Consider the following 26804-nt stretch of genomic DNA (forward strand, 5'->3'; position numbering starts at 1 on the left):
AATTTGGTGACACCACTTTTCTGAGCTTCAAGACAGGCAAAGCAAAAATAATAAATACTTTTCCCAAGTGCTAAATTTTGAGAAAATCATTAGATAGATTGTAATGTGAGTAACATTATATAACATGACAAAACATATCTTTCATTGCTCTTTTGCACAAGGTCCAAATGTGTTCTTCAAAATAATATTTCTCACATCAATCCTTAATAAAAGGGATTTAGACAACCAATGAAAATAGCTAACAGTTGAAACCCATAGTACTTCCTAGTGTATAGCACTGATAATTGTGATTTGTGTCGTTGATCTCTGTTTTATTTACATTAGTAACAGTTGTAATTAACTTGTTTATGTATTTACTTATGTGTGTATCACTGGCCTCCTCTTCTAGAGCGACAGCAAGGATCTGTTTGTCTTATTCAACCGTTTACCTTCAGAACTTAGCATAGAGTCTGGCATGGCAAGTGCACAGAATTATTTGTTGAGTAAATCCATGAATGAATGAATCCTCCAAAGGCAAAGAGTTCTGCCCAAGAACGTAGGCTCAAGATACTCAAAGTATAAATTATGACTATAATTTTAAACTATAAATTATAATTAATTTATACATCAGGACTTTGAAAAATCATTTTTTGTTAAGCAGTCACTGGAGTTGACTTGACTGGAGTGAAAAGGGCAGGGTGTTGGCTTTTTCACTTGTTTTTTTTTGTTGTTGTTCTTCTTTCAAGCTCTGATGTCAGGGCTGGTCCCTGGAGTTGTGTTCTGCAAGATCCACCCAAATCCCATCCACAAAGACAGCCGAAGACTTGCTGCAGGCAGCAAAGTCAGTGACAGAAAGGAAAGTCTGCTCCCACACTATGGCCTTGCCTCCTCCAAAGCTCCGCGGCTTCCAATCAACAATCTTGAGGCCAGGCTTAAAGACAAAACACTTCACGTTGCATGGAGTGTTTTTTCTTGGAAGTCACAGCATCCAAGTGCTGCATCTGGCTTCCCACCACCAGATCTGCTCTTGGAAATGATTTTCTCTGAATAAAACTGCAACTGAAATACTAATTATGTCATAATTTTTAAAATTTGATCCTGTTCTAATCTTTGGTTTCACGGGTTTGGGGCTATTCCCAACCTTATCATTTACATTCTCATAACACTGAATTCTTTGTATTATTCCCCCATACAGCATCCCACACCACACATTGGGCCTTTGCTTTTGATCTTTCTTTGGCCTGGAATGCCCTTACCCCAGCCCTTATCTCTTTTCAAGTTTGACCACAGGTGTCACCACCTATAGGGGCCTTCCTGAAATTTCCAGATCCTGCTATGCACCCTTCCTCTGTGCTTTCTTTGGTTTTAGCATTACCATATTATATTTCACGGTCTCTAGGTATCTATCTCCTCCATCAGACTACAAACAATTCCTTGAGAGCAGGAACCATGTCTTACTCATTTCTTGTCCACAGTTCCTGGCATAACATCTAGCAGGGAGAGAGATCTCAGTAAATATTGATTGAAATGAATTGTGTTGCCAATAAGCCATGATGCTATCACTCTGTCTGACCTTTTCCTGCATTCAAAACTCCTGGAAATGCCAGCAACATTTTAAATGACTGCATTTTAGCACTACTGAGAATGTAATCTTTTGTTATTTTTCTTTCTTTTCAGGAACCTCTTTCCGAAGCTATAAAAGACAAAGGGAAGAGCCATGTCCATGATTGCAGATTTCTATGGTGGCAAGTCCATTCTCATTACTGGGGCCACAGGCTTCCTGGGCAAAGTGTTGATGGAGAAGCTATTTCGCACCAGCCCAGACCTGAGAGTCATTTACATCCTTGTGAGGCCCAAGGCTGGCCAGACCCTGCAGCAGAGGGTTTTCCAGATCCTAAATAGTAAGGTATGCCTTATGGGAAGAGCCTTAGGGCATGGTGACTCACTACAATGTTCCCTTATAGCCCCAAACTGCAGGTGGGGACCAGGATATCTGGGCAGGTAGAGGAAAGGAGACAAAACAAGATAACAAGGAACAGCTCATGGAAATCTGTGGTGTTTTCCCATAAGAGAGGAAAGAGTGCTTAGACCCTGTCCAGAAGAGGTGAGCGGGTAATCTATATTCTGCAAATTACTGGGTAAGAGTCAAAACACTAAAGCTCGCAGAGTGGACTCGCCAGGCTTGAAATCTATCATGAGGTCATCCAAACTCTTCCCTAATTTTCATTTAAATTTAAGGTAGCTTTCCTCCAAATTTTTAGATAGTATATTGCATATTACATCATATCATATTATAAACAGATGTGATTACTAAGTAGCCATGCAGTAATACTTTCAGTTGTCTAAAAGCCACAAGTTGTATACTTTATCTATGATAACTTGATATTTCTATTATCCCATTATATTTCTATTATCCTGTAAGTTCTTCTAAGGGAAAATGAAACATATGTGTGAATGAGCATTTGGGTATCAAACTTTCTCACTCCCCTCCCCCCAAAATATGAATGTCATCTCATGTCTTAATTTATAAATTTGAAGGCTTTCATCTCAAACATATTATCAATTTTTTGTCACTTTATACCTCTTACCCTCCAGCTTGCAATGTTTAGAATAATAACAACAATGACCTCCTAGGATTGCCATGGGAATTAATTTAAATGTACGTGTCTTGTTCATAGACTCCTTTGGAAAGTACAAGGTTACTTAGGGTTGGCAAAAAGAAGATTTAAATAAGAAATTGTTTTTACAAAGTCTCCTTTCCAGTGTTTAGGCATGCTAACATCTAATGGAGTGGTGTATCTGATAGCACAGTACATTATAGACACCCCGTAAGCTTGATGATTACATTTTATCTTCTGGCACCAGCATGAGATTTTGGTATAAACCATCATCAGGAGAATCACAAAAGCCTCTCCTGTATCTCATAGCTTAACTCAGCAGTGGGACAAATAATAATAGCTGGCACTTACTGGGTACTTAGTACATGGCAGACACTATTCAAATGAGCCTTACCTCATTGATTTTTCAACAACCCTGTGAAGTAAGAATTAATATCCAAATTTTACAGATGGATAAATGAGACCAGAAGTATTAACTTTCCAAAGGTCACCCAGTTAGTAAATGAGAGAGTCAGACTTCAGACACCCACCCCCCAAGTCTGGCTCTAAGGCAAGCACACTTGCCTATACCCTACACTGCCTGCATTGTAAGTAATGGCTCTTAAGAATAAGAAAAAAAAGGATGATGTGGCATAAAACCAAAATTGAGAAGAAACTCTCAGATCCTTCTTCATACAGCTTGCTCAGTTATATATCCCTAATGGACTGTTTTCATCATGTAGGAGACATGCCTCTTTAGCTTTGTAGCCAGCTTATGAATTTCTAGATAAGTATTTTGGCAGAGAGTCTTGTGGTCAGCATAATTTTCGCTTATAGTTATATTCAATGCATTGTATTTGATAACACAGCAATAATTCTTTTGGTATGGAAATCTTGATTATACTATAAATAACTTATTTGTGAAACTGGCTTGCAAATCTCTACCTGTTTCCACTATTGGGCTGTTTACAACTGTCAGCTGTTGACTTTTATAAACAGTGGTCCTTAAACTGTGGTCTCCCAACCAGCAGCATCATTATCACCTGGGAACTATCTGTTGCTATCAGATGGTGCTTAAGAGCATGGGCTTCAGAGGTAGATTGACCTGGGTTTGAATCTCAGCACTGCTAATTATTAGCCGTGGGACAGTGGGCAAGATACATACTCTACTGAACCTCAGTTTCCTTATCTGTAAAATGGGATAATAATATCTTGCTCACATACATTTATGGCAATCTTTGGATGAGGAGAGCTGGCTCTCCCTGAAGCTCTCTTCCAAGATCGATGAAACTTCTTTCCTGGAAACCCTCAGCAAAATTTTCCTTACATCTCATCAGCCTGGGTTAAGTTATATATCAACTTCTGAACCAACCTCTGTGGCCTGAGGTACACCATGTACTGATTTGTTCAGAAACTTCAGATCTAAGCCAATCACTGGCCACCTGGAAATTCTCAATAATCTTACAGAGAATCTTAAATTAAGGATATAATCAATCATAATTTCATTAAGTTTATAGGGAGACCCAAGCTGACATATGGGTTAAAAAGGCAAAATAAAATTTCTCTGAGTTTTATTAATGTAAAATATAAAATAATCAGCTTTGTTTTTTAACTAATCCAAAACATACCCATAAATTTGTCATCTCCAATTCAGAGATCACTAAACTGGAGCTTGGTGGTATCTTAAAACCAAGGAAACTGCAGTCAGCAGCCATTTGCTAAATTCCTGGATGCTCAGGGCTTTACATTTCTAGGCAGCAGCTGTCCTCCAGTTGTAGTTTTAAAAATTCTTCTCCTGCTGGGAAAACTGGACAGCTACATGTAAAATAATGAAATTAGAACACTCGAACATCATACACAAAAAGAAACTCAAAATGGATTAAAGACCTAAATGTAAGGCCAGACACTATAAAACTCTTAGGGGAAAACATAGGCAGCACACTCTATGACATAAATCACAGCAAGATCCTTTTTGACTCACCTCCTAGAGAAATGGAAATAAAAATAAAAATAAACAAATGGGACCTAATGGAACTTAAAAGCTTTTGCACAGCGAAGGAAACCATAAACAAGACAAAAAAACAACCCTCAGAATGGGGGAAAGTATTTGCAAATAAAGCAACTGACAAAGGATTAATCTCCAAAATTTACCAGCAGCTCAATATCAAAACAACAAACAATGCAATCCAAAAATGGTCAGAAGACCTAAATAGACATTTCTCCAAAGAAGATATACAAATGGCCAACAAATACATGAAAGGATGCTCAACATCACTAATCATTAGAGAAATGCAAATCAAGACTACAATGAGGTATCACCTCACACCAGTCAGAATGGCCATCATCAAAAAATCTACAAACAATAAATACTGGAGAGGGTGTGGAGAAAAAGGAACCCTCTTGCACTGTTGGTGGGAATGTAAATTGATACAGCCACTATGGAGAACAGTATGGAGGTTCCTTAAAAAACTAAAAATAGAACTACCATACGACCCAGCAATCCCACTACTGACCATATACCCTGAGAAAACCATAATTCAAAAAGAGTCATGTACCACAATGTTCATTGCAGCTGTTTACAATAGCCAGGACATGGAAGCAACATAAGTGTCCATTGAGAGATGAATGGATAAAGAAGATGTAGCACATATATACAATGGAATATTACTCAGCCATAAAAGAAATGAAACTGAGTTGTTTGTAGTGAGGTGGATGGACCTAGAGTCTATCATACAGAATGAAGGCAGAAGGAGAAAAACAAATACCGTATGCTAACACATAATATGGAATCTAAAAATAAATAAATAAAAATCGTTCTGAAGAACCTAGGGGCAGGACAGGAATAAAGATGCGGATGTAGAGAATGGACTTGAGGACATGGGGAGGGGGAAGGGTAAGCTGGGACGAAGTGAGAGAGTGGCATGGACATATATACACTACCAAATGTAAAACCGATAGCTAGTGGGAAGCAGCTGCATAGCACAGGGAGATCAGCTCGGTGATTTGTGACCACCTAGAAGGGTGGGATAGGGAGGGTGGGAGGTAGGCACAAGAGGGAGGGGATATGGGGATATATCTATATATATAGCTGATTCACTTTGTTATAAAGCAGAAACTAACATACCATTGTAAAGCAATTATACTCCATTAAAAATGTTTAAAAAAAAAAAAAAGATAGCCCTAATAGAATCAAATCCAGCATACAAAGTTAGCTTCGTATGAGCAGTCAGTCTCACCTATCTTCCCCTTTGCTAAGCCTTCCTTCACATGGGCTCCTAAATTCAACCTCAGAATAAACAGTATTTTCTTTTGTCATTAAAAATCTTTCCTTTTCCTCAAAGAGACTTTGCTATTACAGTAACACTATTGAAGATATGTCTAAATGAGTATTTTAAAAGGGAACAATTGCTATAGCACCGAAATGCTCAAGACATTGAAATATGGACATTTCTTCTTCAGTCTCTATTTCTGGTTTTTGCAGCAAAGGCATTAATTATACTTCCATAAATTTTGACTTATGTGGTCAGATAGAAAGACAGGGCCCGGGCTTCTTCATAAAAAGAGAATGATATAGTTTAATATTTTTGCAATGTTTTCTTTAAAAGTGAAACTATTCCATATGAAGTCTAGTTTTCCTCGATTTGGTTAGAATTTAGAAGGAAATGGTGCAAGTCTGTTATTCCAAACATGTGGGTCCCCACAACCAACTTTCCAACACAGGGTTATACTTAAAGGAATATACCCAGACATCTTTGGTTTCATAATAATTCTGTCTGCTTTTATGCTTTCCTAATTTCAGATTCAGTGAGAAGAGTCTCAGGTTTGTCAAATAATACACCATTTTCTCAGAAGTATTTGATGTGCTGAAATCAATAACACATGTATTATCCCAATTTTTTCCCTTTAATTTTTTAAACTAAGGCCTTTTCATTATTTCCTTCATGTGTTCCCACTGTGTCTTCCACATCTGACACAGTGCTTGACACTGTAGGTAATCAACCAAATATGTTCAATGAACAAGTTTAATGTACTACAGTTCTTTAAGCCAGTCTTTACTTCTGTTGTATGACCACTCTCACCCTAGGTTCTTACTCAGAAGAGCTTTCCTGTCTGGGTTAAAGTTTCTTCTGGAAGGCCTCTGATTCTACAAATATTTATTAAATATCTTATATGAATCAAGATCCAGTCTAGATTCTGCCATTGAACTTTATTTTGACATGACAGAGTGATTTAAATGCCTCCAAGCCTTATTCCTAAGAAGGGTCTGGTATTACTTTTACTTGGTACTTGCCTCCTGTCACACAAAACAATGCATGAATTGTAATCCACCTTAAGTAATACAGTGGGTTTGAAGGTAGATTAATGGTATCAGGTATAGGAGGCTTGGAAACTTTCTTTAAAACATAATGAATAAAACTGATACCAGTTTGCCTTTGATTCCCACTGTGTCCCCAGGAAATATGGTCAAGAGAACATCTGTTCTATTGATATCTATCTATCAAAATTCGTTCATCAGCTTCATTCCTTTCCTTTCACGGCATGGACAGCAACTACCTCTCACTTCCTGTTTCCATGCCTTCAGAGAGAGACAATTAAGTAGGAAATGCTTTGGAAAGAAGGTTATTTTTAATCCTTTGGCCACATAGAATTGGGACTCAAGAATCAGAACAGAGGATCAGTTTCCTCACATATGCTAACATCCTTAAGTATTTTCAGACCACTTAAAGGAACATATCAATTGAGGGAAAGGTATCTGAATTAATGGCAGATCCTTGAGGACTTTCTCACAAAGATAATTAAGGTGGCACTCTAAGAAAACAACCAGAGACACACATAAATAATGTGCAAATATATTTATTGAACATGTTTACTTTTATCGTTAAGTAAAAAAACCACTGTCTTTTGTAGTGAAAAACCAGAACAATAATCTTTTTCCAAAAGAATTTTCTAAATGCAATTACAATGAAGTTGTTTTATTTTTCTAGTGGGAGAAAAAGCCCACTTTTTTTTTTTTTTTTTTTTGGTACGCTGGCCTTTCACTGTTGCGGAGCACAGGCTCCGGACGCGCAGGCTCAGCGGCCATGGCTCACGGGCCCAGCTGCTCCACGGCATGTGGGATCTTCCCGGACCGGGGCACGAACCCACGTCCCCTGCATCGGCAGGCGGACTCTCAACCACTGGGCCACCAGGGAAGCCCAAGCCCACTTTTTAAGATAGTAAATAAATAAGGCAGCAAAGCAATCACGAATTTCCAAAATTATGTCATCAGATATAAGTTGTTTACTTTTAGTTTAGAAACTTTATCAGAATTAAATAGTTTGACCGAAGTGAGAGAGTAGCATTGACATATATACACTACTAAATGTAAAATAGATAGCTAGTGGGAAGCAGCTGCATAGCACAGGGAGATCAGCTAGGTGCTTTGTGACCACCTAGAGGGGTGGGATAGGGAGGGTGGGAGGGAGACGCAAGAGGAAGGAGATATGGGGTATATGTATACATATAGCCGATTCACTGCGTTATACAGCAGAAACTAACGCAACATTGTAAAGCAATTATACTCCAATAAAGATGTTTAAAAAATAAAATAAAAAATAAAGTAAGACTCAAAAAAAAAAAAAAGAAAGAAATACGATTCTAAGTTTATAAAATCGTTTTTAAGAAAACTCTCCTAATTTCTTTCACAAAATCTGAGAAGTTTCTACGGAGAATAAGCCAAATTTCCCATGTTGACATGTGAACATGCTAACCGCAGACCCACTTGTGGGTCCCCAGGCATCCCAAGCTGACTGCTTGGTCTCTTGTTATGAAAAATGTGCTCATTTAAGTATGAACCAACAAGCTTTCCAGGTAGCAGAAACAATTTTCAGTGGCAAAATTGATATTTATTTTGCTATCTAGAATGCGGCTTTGCTTAAAGACATGATTCTTCCCCATGACAAGAGATAATTAGTTGCAAATAAATCATTCAGTTATGAAGCTCAAAGTGTTGACAGCATTTTGAGGTTCTTCAAAGAAGAACCTTTAAAGATGTGTTCCTTTTTACAACAGTCATGTCCCATTTATATCCATTTAGGTTCTTAAGTTGGTCATAATCTACTCTGAATAACTCTTTAAGAAAACATCAAGAAGACAATATCCGTACCTGAAAAATAAAACCACAAGTAGTTGAATTTATTTTGAGTGAGGTAGTTAATTAAGAGTGAGATCAGAATCTAAAAAAAAAAAAAAAATTCATTGAGAGAATACCAGAAATGGTTAGGCATTTCCTCTTAAACTAGAGTAATCAGGTAAGGAAAGGGTTACAATGAGATTGTGCTGGGTTTAGAATGCAGCATCTGAGAAGACCAGGCAAAATTCAAGACTCCCAGGGAGGGACCATCCTGTATGATGTCACCAGGATGCAGATTTATAAACAAAGGCAGAGCTTGGCAGGTTGCACTGGATATTTTAAGTCAACTTCTCTGGAAAAATGTGAATTACTCAATAAGCTCTCAGCTGCTCCTGAGATAAATCAACTTTGAAATACCCTGGAGAGTTTTGGGTAATGAATCATGCAGGGTCACACACGGGGCCCTCAGTTCATAGAACTAATTAGATTTAAGACAATAGAAGATAGCAATATTTTATGAAATAGTTTATTGAATCATTTTGCAAGATTATCACTGTTTGGTAGTTTTTAGAAGACATTAGATCCCTAAGAGGAAAAATAATGCGTTTAAACAAATTAACTTCCAACTAAATAACACAGGCAAAGAAAAGGCCAACACTTTGACATCACTGGAGTATTAAGAAGCACCCAACAGAAAAGTTATTCATTTTATGTAAAAGTTTATTGTTAATTTTCATAGACTTTTTTTTTCTTTTTTTGCGGTACGCGGGCCTCTCACCGTTGTGGCCCCTCCCGTCGCAGAGCACAGGCTCCGGACGCGCAGGCTACAGATGCGCAGGCTCAGCGGCCATGGCTCACGGGCCCAGCCGCTCCGCGCCATGTGGGATCCTCCCAGACCGGGGCATGAACCTGTGTCCCCTGCATTGACAGGCGGACTCTCAACCACTGCGCCACCAGGGAAGCCCTTCATAGACTCTTTTATAAGGAAGAAAAGCATTTTCATGTTTGGTTCAGGCTACCCTGTGTAAAAGCTGCTTGTCCACAACTTCCAAAAAAAGATGAATTTCTGATTGATATTAATAATTCTGTTAAATCTCCATATAAGGCAAAGGCGATTAGAACCAGAAGTTTGTATTTTAAATTCCCAAAGTCAGTTTTGTTCCATTACCACTTTTTACTTTTCCTAAGAAACTAATGATCCCACAAAAAAGCAAGAGGCTTTTATAAACTTGAGACAACTTGAGGGACTATTGCCAGGAATTAAAATTTCCCATGATTAACAAACACACTTTTGAAAGAGTATAACTGATTCTCAGTTTGACAGACACTCAACTCAGATTAGTTGAAGCATGTTAAGCCTCTCCCCTAAGGGCCATTTCCTTCCTTTAAAGAAAAAAAAAAAAAACTTTTTAAATTGATTTTGTCCTGGGGATATTCTTTAAGGTCCCAGAAACAGAAACAATTTATTTCTCAATCTCTTGTTTTCTTTTACAGTACCATTCACTAGTTAATTCAATCCCTGGCATGATTTCACATGTCCAACTTCTTTCCTTCTTTTTAAATTTCTTCCAATCACATCAAGTCTTTTTCTCAAAAGCTTCCCATTGCCTGTACTGATTTCATTCAAAAAAGTCACCAAACCACAGGATTCAACATGACTCTTGTCAACTAATTGGCATTCGCCACTGGCACTTGCCAGCTCCCTCTACAAGGATTAAATCATGTGCTGCTGCAGCTGCTGATTTTCAACACCTGCCTGAAAGGTGTTCAGGGTGGAGAGCTGTAATGAGGCTCTCTGTGCTCTGGGAAAAACTGGCAGAACAGGTCTTCAGATAGTTAGATATTTTCAGGAGTCGATTTTATGAGCCCAATTCTTGTATCTCCTCATATCTAGAAAAACACTAAAATCCTTCATGGTGACATCTGTTCCTCATGACCAGCAGTAACCTTCACGAGACCAGCAGAAACCTTCTACAAAAAATATGTGCTTGAAGGGGAGCTTCAAGATGGCAGAAGAGTAAGACACAGAAGAGTGAGATGCAGATATCACCTTCCTCCCCACAAATACATCAGAAATACATCTACATGTGGAACAACTCCTACAGAACACCTACTGAATGCTGGCAGAAGACCTCAGACCTCCCAAAAGGCAAGAAACTCCCCAAGTACCTGGGTAGGGCAAAAGAAAAGAACAAACAGAGACAAAAGAATAGGGATGGGACCTGCACCTCTGGGAGGGAGCTGTGAAGGAGGAAAGGTTTCCACACACTAGAAGCCCCTTCGCGGGCAGAGACCATGGGTGGCAGACGGGGTAAGCTTCGGAGCCACGAAGGATAATGCAGCAACAGGGGTGTGGAGAGCAAAGCGGAGAGATTCCTGCACAGAGGATCGGTGCCGACCAGCACTCACCAGCCCGAGAGGCTTGTCTACTCACCCGCCGGGGTGGGCGGGGTTGGGAGCTGAGGCTCAGGCTTCGGAGGTCAGATCCCAGGGAGAGGACTGGGATTGGCTGTGTGAACACAGCCTGACGCGGGCTAGTGCACCACAGCTAGCCGCGAGGGAATCCGGGAAAAAGTCTGGACCTGCCGAAGAGGCAAGAGACTTTTTCTTGCCTCTGTTTCCTGGTGCGCGAGGAGAGGCGATTAAGAGTGCCGCTTAAAGGAGCTCCAAAGACGGACGTGAGCCACGGCTATCAGCGTGACCCCAGAGGTGGGCAGGAGATGCTAAGCCTGCTGCTGCTGCCACCAAGAAGCCTGTGTGCGAGCACAGATCACTGTCCACACCTCCCCTCCCGGGAGCCTGTGCGGCCCACCACTGCCAGGGTCCCGTGATCCAGGGACAACTTTCCCGGGAGAACGCGTGGTGCGCCTCAGGCTGGTGCAACATCCCGCCGGCCTCTGCCACCACAGGATCACCCCACACACCGTACCCCCCGACCCGCCCCTGGCCTGAATAAGCCAGAGCCCCCGAATCAGCGGCTCCTTTAACCCTCTCCTGTATGAGTGAAGCATAGATGCCCTCAGGTGAACTACATGCAGAGGTTGGGCTAAATCCAAAGCTGAACCCCGGGAGCTATGTGAACAAAGAAGAGAAAGGGAAATCTCTCCCAGCAGCCTCAGGAGCAGTGGATTAAATCTCCACAATCAACCTGATATACCCTTTATCTCTGGAATGCCTGAATAGACAACGAATCATCCCAAATTCAGGAGGTGGACGTTGGGAGCAACGATATATATATATTTTTTTTTTCCCTTTTTCTCTTTTTGTGAGTGTGTATGTGTATGCTTCTGTGTGTGATTTTGTCTGTATAGCTTTGCTTTTACCATTTGTTCTAGGGTTCTCTCTGTCCTTTTTTTTTTCTTTGTTTGTTTTTTTAATATAGTTTTTAGTGCTTGTTATCATTGGTGAATTTGTTTTTTGGTTTGGTTGCTCTCTTCTTTCATTCTTTTTTTTTTAATTACTTAAAAAATCTTTTTAATAATTATTTTTCATATTAATAACTTTATTTTATTTTATCTTCTTCTTTCTTTCTTTCTTTTTCTCCCTTTTATTGTGTGCCGTGTGGATGACAGGCTGTTGGTGCTCCAGTCAGGCATCAGGGCTGTGACTCTGAAGTGGGAGAGCCAAGTTCAGGACATTGGTCCACATGACCAGTATCATGTCCACAAGACCAATATTATGTGGTCCAGCTCCACATAATATCAAATGGCGAAAATCTCCCAGTGATCTCCATCTCAATGCCAAGACCCAGCTCCACTCAATGACCAGCAAGCTCCAGTGCTGGACACCCTATGCCAAACAACTAGCAAGACAGGAGCACATTCCCACCCATTAGCAGAGAGGCTGCCTAAAATCATAATAAGGCCACAGATACCCCAAAACACACCACCACACGTGGACCTGCCCACCAGAAAGACAAGATCCAGCCTCATCCACCAAAACACAGGCACTAGTCCCCTCCATCAGGAAGCCTACAAAACCCACTGAACCAACCATAGCCACTGGGGGCAGACACCAAAAAACAATGGGAACTATGAACCTGCACCCTGCGAAAAGGAGACCCCAAACAGTAAGTTAAGCAAAATGAGAAGACAGAGAAACACACAGCAGGTGAAGGAGCAAGGTAAAAACCCACCAGACCAAACAACTGAAGACGAAATAGGCAGTCTACCTGAAAAAGAATTCAGAATAATGACAGTAAAGATGATCCAAAATCTTGGAAATAGAATGGAGAAAATACAAGAAACATTTAACAAGGACCTAGAAGAACTAAAGACCAAAGAAACAGTGATAAACAACACAATAAATGAAATTACAAATCCTCTAGAAGGGATCAATAGCAGAATAAGTGAGGCAGAAGAACGGATAAGTAATCTGGAAGATAAAATAGTGGAAATAGCTACTGCACAGCAGAATAAAGAAAAAAGAATGGAAAGAATTGAGGACAGTCTCAGAGACCTCTGGGACAAGATTAAATGCACCAACATTCGAATTATAGGGGTTCCAGAAGAAGAAGAAAAAAAACAAAGGGACTGAGAAAATATTTGAAGAGATTAGTTTAAAACTTCCCTAATATGGGAAAGGAAATAGTTAATCAAGTCCAGGAAGCACAGAGAGTCCCATACAGGATAAATCCAAGGAGAAACATGCCAAGACACATATTAATCAAACTATCAAAAACTAAATACAAAGAAAAAAATTTAAAAGCAGCAAGGGAAAAACAACAAATAGCACACAAGGGAATCCCTATAAGGTTAACAGCTGATCTTTCAGCAGAATCTCTCCAAGCTCGAAGGGAGTGGCAGGACATATTTAAAGTGATGAATGGGAAAAACCTACAACCAAGATTACTCTACCCAGCAAGGATCTCATTCAGATTTGATGGAGAAATTTAAACCTTTACAAACAAGCAAAACCTAAGAGAATTCAGCACCATGAAACCAGCTTTACAACAAATGCTAAAGGAACTTCAATAAGCAGGAACACAAGGGAAGGAAAAGGCCTACAATAACAAACCCAAAACGATTAAGAAAATGGTAATAGGAACATACATATTGATAATTACCTTAAATGTAAATGGATTAAATGCTCCAACCAAAAGACATAGACTGGCTGAATGGATACAAAAACAAGACCTGTATATATGCTATCTACAAGAGACCCACTTCAGACCTAGGGACACATACGGAATGAAAGTGAGGGGATGGAAAAAGATATTCCTTACAAATGGAAAACAAAAGAAAGCTGGAGTAGCAATTCTCATATCAGACAAAATAGACTTTAAAACAGACTGTTACAAGAGACAAAGAAGGACATTACATAATGATCAAGGGATCGATCCGAGAAGAAGATATAACAATTGTAAATATTTATGCACCCAACATAGGAGCACCTCAAAACATAAGGCAAATACTGACAGCCATAAAATGGGAAATCGACAGTAACACATTCATAGTAGGGGACTTTAACACCCCACTTTCACCAATGGACAGATCATCCAAAATGAAAATAAATAAGGACACACAAGCTTTAAATGATACATTAAACAAGATGGACTTAATTGATAATGTATAGGACATTCCATCCAAAAACATCAGAATACACAGTCTTTTCAAGTGCTCATGGAACATTCTCCAGGATAGATCATATCTTGGGTCAGAAATCAAGCATTGGTAAATTTAAGAAAATTGAAATCATATCAAGTGTCTTTTCCGACCACAATGCTGTAAGGCTAGGTATCAATTACAGTAAAAAATCTGTTAAAAATACAAACTCATGGAGGATAAACAATACACTACTTAATAACAAAGAGATCACTGAAGAAATAAAAGAGGAAATCAAAAAATACCTAGAAGCAAATAACAATGAAAACACGACAACCCAAAACCAGTGGGATGCAGCAAAAGCACTTCTAAAAGGGAAGTTTATAGCAATACAATCCTGCCTTAAGAAACAAGAAACATCTCAAATAAACAACTTAACCTTACACCTAAAGCCACTAGAGAAAGAAGAACAAAAAAACCCCGAAGTTAGCAGAAGGAAAGAAATAATAAATATCACATCAGAAATGAAGGAAATGATAGCAAAGATTAATAAAACTAAAGGCTGGTTCTTTGAGAAGATAAACAAAATTGATAAACCATTAGCCAGAGTCATCAAGAAAAAGAAGAGAAGACTCAAGTCAATAGAATTAGAAATGAAAAAGGAGAAGTAACAACTGACACTGCAGAAATAAAAAGGATCATGAGAGATTACTACAAGTAACTCTATGCCAATAAAGTGTACAGCCTGAAAGAAATGGACAAATTTTTAGAAATGCACAACCTTCCGAGACTGAACGAGGAAGAAATAGAAAATATGAATAGACCAATCACAAGCACTGAAATTGAAACTGTGATTTAAAATCTTCCAACAAACAAAAGCCCAGGACCAGATGGCTTCACAGGCGAATTCTACCAAACATTTAGAGAAGAGCTAACACCTATTCTTCTCAAATTCTTCCAAAATATAGCAGAGGGAGGAACACTCCCAAACTCATTCTATGAGGCCACAATCACCCTGATACCAAAACCAGACAAAGATGTCACAAAGAAAGGAAACAACAGGCCAATATCACTGATGAACATAGATGCAAAAATTCTCAACAAAATACTGGTAAACAGAATCCAACAGCCCATTAAAAGGATCATACACCATGATCAAGTGGAGCTTATTTCAGGAATGCAAGGATTCTTCAATATAAGCAAATCAATCAATGTGATACACCATATTAAAAAATTGAAGGAGAAAAACCATATGATCATCTCAATAGATGCAGAGAAAGCTTTTGACAAAATTCAACACCCATTTATGATAAAAACCCTGCAGAAAGTAGGCATAGAGGGAACTCACCTCCACATAATAAAGGCCATATATGACAAACCCACAGCCAACATTGTCCTCAGCGGTGAAAAACTGAAACCATTTCCACTAAGATCAGGAACAAGACAAGGTTGTCCACTCTCACCACTATTATTCAACATAGTTTTGGAAGTTTTAGCCACAGCATTCAAAGAAGAAAAAGAAATAAAAGGAATCCAAATCGGAAAAGAAGTAAAGCTGTCACTGTTTGCAGATGACATGATACTATACATAGAGAATCCTAAAGATGCTACCAGAAAACTACTAGAGCTAATCAATGAATTTGGTAAAGTAGCAAGATACAAAATTAATGCACAGAAATCTCTGACATTCCTATACACTAATGATGAAACATCTGAAAGTGAAATTAAGAAAACACTCTCATTTACCATTGCAACAGAAAGAATAATATATCTAGGAATAAACCTACCTAAGGAGATAAAAGACCTGTATGCAGAAAACTATAAGAAACTGATGAAAGAAATTAAAGATGATACAGATAGATGGAGAGATATACCATGTTCTTGGATTGGAAGAATCAACATTGTGAAAATAACTCTACTACACAAAGCGATCTACAGAGTCAATGCAATCCCTATCAAACTAACACTGGCATTTTTCACAAAACTAGAACAAAAAATCTCACAATTTGTATGGAAACATAAAAGACCCTGAATAGCCAAAGCAATCTTGAGAAAGAAAAATGGAGCTGGAACAATCAGGCTCCCTGACTTCAGACTATACTACAAAGCTACAGGAATCAAGACAGTATGGTACTGGCACAAAAACAGAAATATAGATCAATGGAACAGGATAGAAAGCCCAGAGATAAACCCACGCACATATGGTCACCTTATCTTTGATAAAGGAGGCAAGAATATACAGTAGAGAAAAGACAGCCTCTTCAGTACATGGTGCAGGGAAAACTGGACAGCTACATGTAAAAGTATGAAATTAGAACACTCCCTAACACCATACACAAAAATAAACTCAAAATGGATTAAAGACCTAAATGTAAGGCCAGACACTATTAAACTCTTAGAGAAAAACATAGGCAAAACACTCCATGGCATAAATCACAGCAAGATCTTTTTTCACCCACCTCCTAGAGAAATGGAAATAAAAAGAAAAATAAACAAATGGGACCTAATGAAACCTAAAAGCTTTTGCACAGCAAAGGAAACCATAAACAATATGAAAAGACAGCTCTCAGAATGGGAGAAAATATTTGCAAATGAAACAACTGACAAGGGATTAATCTCCAAAATTTACCAGCAGCTCATGCAGCTCAATATCAGGAGAACAAAGGCTCAATCCAAAAATGGGCAGAAGACCTGGTGGACAGTTCTCCAAAGAAGATAAACCAATTGCCAACAAACACATGAAAGGATGCTCAACATCATTGATCATTAGAGAATTGCAAATCAAAACTACAATGAGATATCATCTCACACTGGTCAGAATGGCCATCATCAAAAAATCTACAAACAGTAAATGCTGGAGAGGGTATGGAGAAAGGGGATCCCTCTTGCACTGTTGGTGACAATGTAAATTGATGCAGCCACTGGGGAAAACCTTATGGAGGTTCCTTGAAAATGTACAAATGGAACTACCATGCAACCCAGCAATCCCACTGCTGGGCATATACCCTGACAAAACCATAATTCAAAAAGAGTCATGTACCACAGTGTTCATTTCAGCTCTATTTACAATAGCCAGGACATGGAAGCTATTGTGTCTATCGACAGATGAATGGATAAAGAAGGTGTGGCACATATATACAATGCAATATTACTCAGCCATAAAAAGAAACGAAATTGATTTTTTTGTGGTGAGGTGGATGGACCTGGAGTCTGTCATACAGAGTGAAGTAAGTCAGAGAGAGAAAGATAAATACCGTATGCTGACACATATATATGGAATCTAAAAAACAAATAAAAAATGGTCATGAGGAAGCTAGGGGCAAGACAGGAATAAAGACGCAGACCTACTAGAGGTGGACTTGAGGATACAGGGAGGGGGAAGGGTAAGCTGGAACAGAGTGAGAGAGTGGCATGGACATATATACACTACCAAACGTAAAACAGCTAGTGGGAAGGAGCCGCATAGCACAGGGAGATCAGCTTAGTGCTTTGTGACCACCTAGAGAGGTGGGATAGGGAGGGTGGGAGGGAGGGAGACGCAAGAGGAAAGAGATACGGGAACATATGTATATGTATAACTGATTCACTTTGTTTTAAAGCAGAAACTAACACACCATTGTAAAGCAATTATACTCCAATAAAGATGTTAAAAAAAAAATATATGTGCTTGATTGCATGTACTCCCCCTTCACCGAAATCACATATATACTGAACTTCCCCGCTACCTCTTTGCAGCAGTTTGTCAGAACTATCTGTGGTGCTGTCTACTGGGCTGGAGTCCTCATTTTGCCCGAAATAAAACTTAACTCGCAGCTCTCACTGTGTATTTTTTTGTTAAGTCGACACTCCGGAATATATTCGGTTTTCAGAGGTATCAGGATCACATGGTATAATCAGAAACCTTGGGATGACGCACAAATACACACATAGCTGTCTGATTAGCAGCTTTTGAAAATGGAGTATTTCTGTGGAAGCAGAAAGGAAGTTTTCCTATTATTAGAAACATACTAAGTGGTAGCCACTATGCTAGGCATCTGACTTTTATTACCCTATTTAATCCTCACAAAACTCTGTGGTATGCCTTATTGCTACCTCACAGATGAGAAATTACTCCAAGAAAGTTGTCACCTATCCAAGGAAGTACCAAGGTAGTGAAAAAGCAGACTGTAAATGCAGTTCTCTTATCTCCAATGCCCATGTCTTCCCCACTGAATTGCATTGCTACCCCTAGGAAATCGCTTCCTCTAACCAGGTACTTATTCTCAAAGAACTCTGTGAAGCAGGCCTTTGGCATGGGAACAGAGCGTTAACAAGATGATGAACTGTGTCACCTCTAGCATTTATTATAGATTCTTATGTAAAGTGAACTATAATTTTGTTAAATGCAAAATTGTTTTCAAGAATAGCAGAATAGGTATGATATACAGGAAAGTTGTTAATAGAGTAATTCCTAAGGGTTCTCATCACAAGGAGAACATTTTTTCCTTTTTTTCATTCTTTTCTTTTTATTGTATCTATATGAGAAGATGGATGTTAGCTGAACCTATTGTGGTAATCATTTCACAATATATGTAAATCAAGCCATCATGCTGTACCTCTTAAGCTTATACAGTAATGTATTCCAATTATTTCTTAGTAAAACTGTGGGAAAAAAAGAAAAGTAGAAAAAAAAAGAATAGCAGAATACATGCTGAATTATTAGTTCTCTGAGATCACAGAATGAGACAGTCCTTTGATTGACATTTTAGATAAATATGCAGGTGAAGACACGGAGGCCCCATGAGGTGAGTAACTCACCCCAGTCACACAGTTAGTAAATGGCAGAACTAGGCTTCAAACCCTGGCCTTCCTGACTCCAAAGAGCCTGGGATCTTTCTAATACACCAATGGTTCACACCTTCAGTGTGTATCAGATTCATTATAGAGCTTGTACAAACTCCAGGCGCCCAAGCTTCAACTCAGAACTCAGTCAGAATCTCTAGGGTCAGTACATCTGGGTTTTCTGGGTTTTTTGTCTTTTTAAACAACTTCTCAAGCAACCCTACTGTATGCAAAAATTTGACAAACTAGTACTACACCAGACTGCCTTATGGTCCTATAGAGTGGTCCTCACTAAAGCAGTAAAAACTTCTAGGTTAATTCTTCATATCTTATGGAAGTTAGTAGTGAACTAGCAAAATCCTAACGTTTTGTGAATCTTTACATTAGGTATGATGGGTTTTTGCCTTAATTTACATGCATTTATTTGTATTTAATTGTTCTCAACTTAGATTATATATAGCCTTTCTTAATGTCTTTCTTGTTCAAGAGCTAACTTGCAAAATTCGTTGATTTGCTTTTACTCAGCACTCTAATATTTCTATGATAAATGTTACAGGCTCTCTTTTTCATTGGGATGCCAGATATTCCATAGAGATTGCACTTTAGTTTAAGGGACCTAACTTTTTTTTTCACAAAATAAAAATACTAAGCAAATTTTTGTTGGTTATTGTGACTAAATAATATAATTATATTTGAAGAGAGGGAATCAGTAAACTGAATAAAGATCAAAGACTCTCATGATTAGAAAGGAATGATTACATTTAATAGCCTTCAGGAGGTAGTGACTCCTACATGCCTCCCAAGTTAGGTCATGTGGATAACAAATTGACTGTAGAAGTCCAAGTGCAGGGCCTGTACATTGTTTCAAAAGCATTATATAAATGTCATGCCCTCCACTCCTTGCCCAATTCCTGCTTCTAATAAAAATGCAGTCTTAGTCTCTGGCCACAGAAGTCATACCTAAGGAGTTTATTGAATCCAAACAGTTCTCTTTCTGTCAATTTTCTTACTTAGGATTTTCAAAGTTTCTCTCTTGCCTCTGAGCTATAAGTAATTATTGCCATAATAGTCTCTCATGTTTAAAAAATAAATTGAAAGAGAGAGAAATACTTGCCTGTATAATGTCAAATCAATGGAACACTCCTAAACTTTCCAAGAAAAATGTATTGCTTTGTTATCAGTTTGAAATGCTTAGATCACCTCACAGCTGTTATCTTTCAGTGACCACAGAAATGTGTCTTCCTCCTGTCAAGAACATGGTTTCCTAAAATGGAAAAGCAGCAGTCCTGAGTGTTCAAAAATAGCAAGTAGTTATTCAACGCTTTACCATCTCAGTCCTATGCCATTAAATAATATATGAGAAGGAAGATGATAAACTCTTAGAATCTAAAATAATTATATTAAGTTCTTTATTGGTGGGCCTTCACTGAAATTTTTGAAATTTTATTTTTTCTTAACTCATTTTTATTCCAAGTATTTTTTCTTGCCTTTAATAAATGTCTTAGCCAAAAAAAAAAAAAAAAACTTTCAGAAGGGCTGGTATCTATTGAGGATCCATTTGCATCATTTCATCTGTCATTTAGTCTTGTCATTATTACAAAAGAAAAGGGTCTGCTCTGAGCCTTTCCATGCGCCCCCCACCTTGGCAGTTAATACAGAGGACCCAAGGGAACACTTTGTGTCTTCTTTTAGCAGTAGTTACCTGCTGTCTTTTATTCCACCAATACAAAAGAGCTGGTAACCAATTTCAGGAATCAAGCTCCCATTTATGGTTCTATTACTATTCTTACAGTAATTAATTTCAATTTAACAAGCAAAATTTGAGTCATTTCAATGAACTGGGTGCTGTCAAGGATAAAGAGATATAAGAGAATCAAGGAGTTTACAAGCCAGAGGGTGAAATTTAAGCCCAGAATTTTAAAATGGACATGAATTTTTGGAGTCACTGTTTCTCTAAGTATGTACCTGGACCATCAGACCTATCTGTGGAGATGGTTAAGAAATACAACTCTTGGGTTACATATCAAACCTACTGAGTCAAGATCTCTGAGGGTGTAGTAAGGACATCATCTTTAATTGGTCCCTAGATTTTTCTTATGCCAACACAGTTTGAAAACCACTGATGTCTTGTAATTGCCCTGGGCAGTTAAAAAGGGAAATGAGTCATACACAATTGTTCATCAGTTATTTAACAGTCCAACTAGAAAAGTTCTCATCTTGGGTTCAGTTAAAATCAACTGTGAAACTATGTGAAATGCAAACTCCTGGGCATGCCCCAGTGATTTCTTACTTGGTGATTATGGAATGGGATCCAGGAATATACATTTTTAAGATGCATACTAGTGATTTCTCTTTTATTTATTTATTTGTTTGTTTGTTTGTTTGTTTATGGCTGCGTTGGGTCTTCTTGCATACTAGTGATTTCAATGCAGTTCACTTGGGGGATAACACTTTGAAAGGCACTGACCTGTTACATGGCAGTTGGCTGTAATCTCTACCACTCTATTTAGGATGTACCAACATTTAAGGAGAATTATTTTGTTAGAAGCTACAGCTGTATGCTGAGATGCCAGACAAAGCAAGTCATATTATTAGGCCTGGCTAATATAGTAAAATGAGACCCTAATTTAGCACTGTGGTTTGAGTTGATGCAGCCAATTCATTGATTTATTTCAGCTGATTGTAATCAATACCAACTAGATCAGAAAACTTAAACTTCTCTTTTTTTGCGGTACATGGGCCTCTCACTGTTGTGGCCTCTCCCGTTGCGGAGCACAGGCTCCGGACGCGCAGGCTCAGCGGCCACGGCCCACGGGCCCAGCCGCTCCGCGGCATGTGGGATCCTCCCGGACCGGGGCACGAACCCGTGTCCCCTGCATCGGCAGGCGGACTCTCAACCACTGTGCCACCAGGGAAGCCCTTAAACTTTTTTTTTAAATTACACTATGTTCACTCAGATATCCCCTCTCATTTGAAAACATAAATCCACAAATAGGATGTAGATTGGGACATTATTTCCCAAAATAGTAATTATCTCCTAAAATAGTAATGCTGTAAATGTATTTTGGTGCTGTTCAACATTGCACAGGTGGTCTGAAAGTATAATACAGTATAACAATAGCCTCTGCCTTTTAAAGTCATAAAAACCAAAGGCAACAGAAAATCTAAGTATGGCATCTTACATCATCTGTGAGCAGCCCCATTGCCAGAAGGATGGACACAGGTCATTTTCCACGTCTTGCTCTCAAGCAGCCATAAGTCAACACAGGCCAAAGTCAGACTCCACAGAACCTTAAATAGAGTTCTTATGAATAAAATCTATCATGACTCAAAAAAGAGCCTTCTACAAATGCAGTTATTAAAAAGGGGGGTAATTGTACAAATGTTACATAAATTTATCCAAAAACATCCTGTGTTTGTTGTACAATTAACACAAACTACAAAGGAAAACATTTGACTGGGAAAGCAAATACTAGCATGCTCATGATCCATTATGCCTGGAGAGCTATTAAATGTCTTTCTGAAAGAACCAGAATGACCTTTTTTGAGAATGTCCCTCAGATACTTTTCAATCCCAGATGTCAAAAAAGCATTGAGGATTGACCTAACTTCTGAATTATTTTCAGAACTATAGTCACACTTACTAAAAAGGCCGACCTTATAGTGCAGGAAAATCATAGCTGCAAGACAGAAGTATGTTATCTTGCCAGGTCAGTACATGGATTTTATTCCCTTCCCTAGTTGGCTTCATTTAAATTTCCATGTTCCTCTGAACATGGTCTTGCCTGATACAAATGAGACATGATTTCTCTGAATACCTGAGATCAACTTCTTATTACCCAACAGAAAAGCGTTGGGTAGCTCTCTAATGGGGAGGAGAAGCCTTCTGTTAAGGATCAAGCAACAGATGAAAACATTCTTTGGGGGTTAAAAGGGAGAAAAGGATTGTTCATCTCCATTACTATATTATTATTAAAAACATAGACTAATTTTCTCTGCTCTTAACCTTTCTAAACATTTAACCTTACTTTTCTCGTCCTCACAGTTAACATACCATACCAATACTACAATAAAATTTTATTTTATCAAAGTAGGCTGGAGCCAAGATCATTTCATTAAAATTGTTATTTTCTGAGAAAATGGAAAATACAAATTTAATCTGAGAACTTCTGTGTGGAGGGGAAAGTAGAGACTCTGTTTCATCTGAATAATTGTAATAAAAGCTAAAACTGCCAGTGCTCTTTCCTTTTCCCTGTATAAATAAATTAGAACATTAAAAAATCAATTAAAATCTTATAAAAAGTACATGAGCTCATGTAATCCTCTTACTAGACAATAACTACCATTTATATTAGAATGAGATTATATAAAATTTTTTTTGTTTTACCCATTACAAGTTTTCTCAATTTGTTTTTTTTCTAATTATCTTTGTGCTTCTAAGACATCTTGTTAATCTGGTACAATTAACCAAGTTGTTTTGAACCTGTGCTCATGAGACCTTAAAGGCTGGTGATTTTGCTGGTAATTTGTCAAGGCTGTGTAAAGGCTGGTAATTTTGCACTGAAAACAATATTTCCCAGGCAGAAATGGAAACAATCATCATGTATAAACCTGAAGCTGCCTTGGAAGGGAAGAAAGGATGGCACAGGATAAGGATGACTTACTACCCCTCCTTCACCCTGCAGGAAAAGTTCAAAATACACTCCTTACTGGTTATTGGAACTGACTTTTTCAAATTCTACCAAATTAAGAGGAGCAGGAATTATACTAAGCTGACCTTGAACTGCATGCAGTACAGCAAATGGTTGAGTCATATTATTACAACTAAAACCAGTTTTTGAGAATTATAATGAAACAAGTCAGTGAAAACAAGAACAGTGTGATGGTGATGATGATCTTTGATGATTTATATTTATGTTTTAGCTGTTTGAAAAAGTCAAAGAAGTTTGTCCAAATGTGCATGAGAAGATCCGAGCTATTTCTGCAGATCTCAATCAGAATGACTTTGCCATCAGCATGCAGGACATGCAGGAGCTTCTTTCCTACACAGACATCATCTTCCACTGTGCGGCTACTGTGCGCTTTGATGACCACCTGAGGTACATCCCCATTCCCCTCTCATGACTTGTATTATACATGTGTGTGCACGCGTGTGGGTGTAAGTTTCTCTATGATTTCCATTTTATTATTTTTTTAATATTTATTTATTTTATTCTTGGCTGTGTCAGGTCTTAGTTGTAGCTCACGGGCTCTTTTTTGCGGCGCGAGGGCTTCTCTCTAGTTGTGGTGTATGGGATTTCTCTTCTCTAGTTGTGGCATGCAGGTTTTCTCTCTAGTTGTGGCATGCGGGCTCCAGAGTGCATGGGCTCAGAAGCTGTGGCACACGGGCTTAGTTGCCCGGCAACATGTGGGATCTTAGTTCCCAGACCAGGGATCGAACCTATGTCCCCTGAATTGGAAGGCAGATTCTTTACCACTGGACCACCAGGGAAGTCCCTATGATTTCTTTTTTTTTAAAAAAGAGATATTCTCAATGAAAAAAAAAAAAAAACAAAGGAGTAAAACTTCTCCAAAATCTTACTATCCAGAGTTAACCATTTAATATTGTAAAGACCATCCATTTCAGCTTCTTTTTTAAAAAAAAAAAAATTTATTTATTTATTTTTGGCTGTGTTGGGTCTTTGTTGCTGCACACAGGCTTTCTCTAGTTGCAGCGAGCAGGGGCTACTCTTTGTTGCAACGAGCGGGCTTCTCATTGTGGTGGCTTCTCTTGTTGCGGAGCACAGGCTCTAGGTGCGCAGGCTTCAGTAGTTGTGGCTTGCAGGCTTTAGAGCGCAGGCTCAGTAGTTGTGGCTCACGGGCTTAGTTGCTCCATGGCATGTGGGATCTTCCCGGACCGGGGATCAAACCCTTGTCCCCTGCATGGCAGGCAGATGCTTAACCACTGCGCCACCGGGGAAGTCCCTCAGCTTTTCTTTACGCATCCATAATAGAATATATTTATGTTCAATTTTACCAAAAAAATGGCATCACATTGAGAATGATGTTTTTTGCAACCTGTTCAATTTTATTTCTAGATATCTTTCATTGTCAATTGATATTCTGTTATAACTTGTAATGACTACATGACATTCCATTGTACATGTATATAATATACTCAACCAGTTCTGTATTGGTGGATGTTTTTTAGAATGTTCTAGCTTTTCGCTATTACAAACAGCTCTGCAGTGAACATCTGTGTCGAATACATTTTTTTCCCTTTGGGTAAATTCCCAGAAGTAGAATTGTTAGACACATACTAGATGTGTCCAGGTTATGAAGAGTTTATATTTTGACATATAATGCTAAGTTGCTTTCCAAAAAGGAGGTATTAATTTACACTGTTCTTGTGCATATGAATGCTCATTTCTAACACCCACAACAGTACCATATTATAATTCTTTAATTCTTTTTATCATCGTCAATATTATAATGCAAATAGCATTGCATATTTTGATTTCTGTTTATTTGATAATCAGAAAGGTTGAAGATGTTTGCATGCCGATTGGCGTTTTATTCTTTTGTGAAATGCCTGTTTATGTTCTTCACCTATTTTTCTCTTGAAACATTGTTTTCTTATCAGTTTTAGGACTTCTTGGAAGATTTAGCATATTAACTCTTTGTCTTTTATAAGGCTCAAAATATTTCAACAGCTTATCATTTGTCCTCAGCTCTATTTTATTATTTACACAGTTTTTCATAATTTCTTCCAGTATTTTTATTGTTTTATTTTTACACTTAAATCTTTGACCCATTTAAAATTTATTTAGCTATAAAGAATAATAGTCAGGAAAATTCCATAAAAAGAAGAGCGATGTAGGTGTGAATGTACAATATTTTTTTATTACCAAAAGATGGTTATTTTTTAAACAGCATTTATTAAATGATTTCTTTTGACTTTTTGTTTGAAAGGAAACTCTCATGGTATATTAAATTTCTATTTCTGAACTCTTATTCCATTAATTAGGCTTTCTCTTCCAGTACCACAGTATTTTAATGACTACGATTCTTATTTTATTAAGCAACTATACACACATTTTTCTCTTTTTATAGAATTTTCCTGACTATTCTCACCTCTTGATTAAACTTAGAATAAATTTGCCAAGTTTTTTCAAGAGTTGGGAGTTTTATTGAGATTACCTTGAATATGCAGATTGATTTAGAAAAACAACATATTTAAAACATTGACTCTTCCTATCCAAGAACAATATATGTCTGTTTATTCAGTTTTTCTGTTATGACCCTTAATGAAGTTTTATCATTTTCTTCATATAAAGCCAATTCATTTTTTATTAATTTGATATATGTTTTAAATGTTCTTTTTTGAATATGTGCCTTTCTTCCATTATAGTCTCTAATTTTTGTTTCTATATAGGAAAACTAGTGATTTTTTTATATAACTTTTATAAGTGGACACCTTACTGAATTATGTTATTGTTCATTCCAATTTTTTCAGCTGCTTGTTTGTTTCCCAGACATAATCTGATAGTCATTTAGGGATTGCCTTTGCAGTGTTTGTACTTATTAATTTTATTTTCCTCTCTAATTATAAGGCTGGAACTTCAGAGCAGTGTTAAGCAGTAGTGATTGTTGGCATTCTTCTTGGCCCAACTTTAAAATCAGTGCTCCTTACTTTTCACCATTAAGCGTGACACAGGCTAGCAAATTAAAATATACATTTTAAAATCATTTTCCTCCTCTTTTAGTGAATTT

The 26804-nt window shown here is 38.0% G+C and overlaps 1 protein-coding gene across 6 annotated transcripts in view; it reads left to right on the forward strand.

Moving 5' to 3' along the window:
* FAR2 (fatty acyl-CoA reductase 2) overlaps nt 1–26804 on the forward strand; it is a 140410-nt gene that overhangs the window by 86961 nt on the left and 26645 nt on the right. For all 6 annotated transcript variants that reach the window (XM_067696044.1, XM_067696047.1, XM_067696043.1 and 3 more), the window contains 2 exons: nt 1657–1885; nt 23976–24151. In XM_067696044.1, coding sequence (XP_067552145.1) covers nt 1697–1885; nt 23976–24151 — 365 coding nt within the window. In that variant the 5' untranslated portion in view covers nt 1657–1696. The remainder of the gene's footprint in view (nt 1–1656; nt 1886–23975; nt 24152–26804) is intronic.

The sequence above is a fragment of the Pseudorca crassidens genome, chromosome 11, assembly GCF_039906515.1.
Source record: "Pseudorca crassidens isolate mPseCra1 chromosome 11, mPseCra1.hap1, whole genome shotgun sequence".
Lineage (NCBI taxonomy): Eukaryota > Metazoa > Chordata > Mammalia > Artiodactyla > Delphinidae > Pseudorca > Pseudorca crassidens.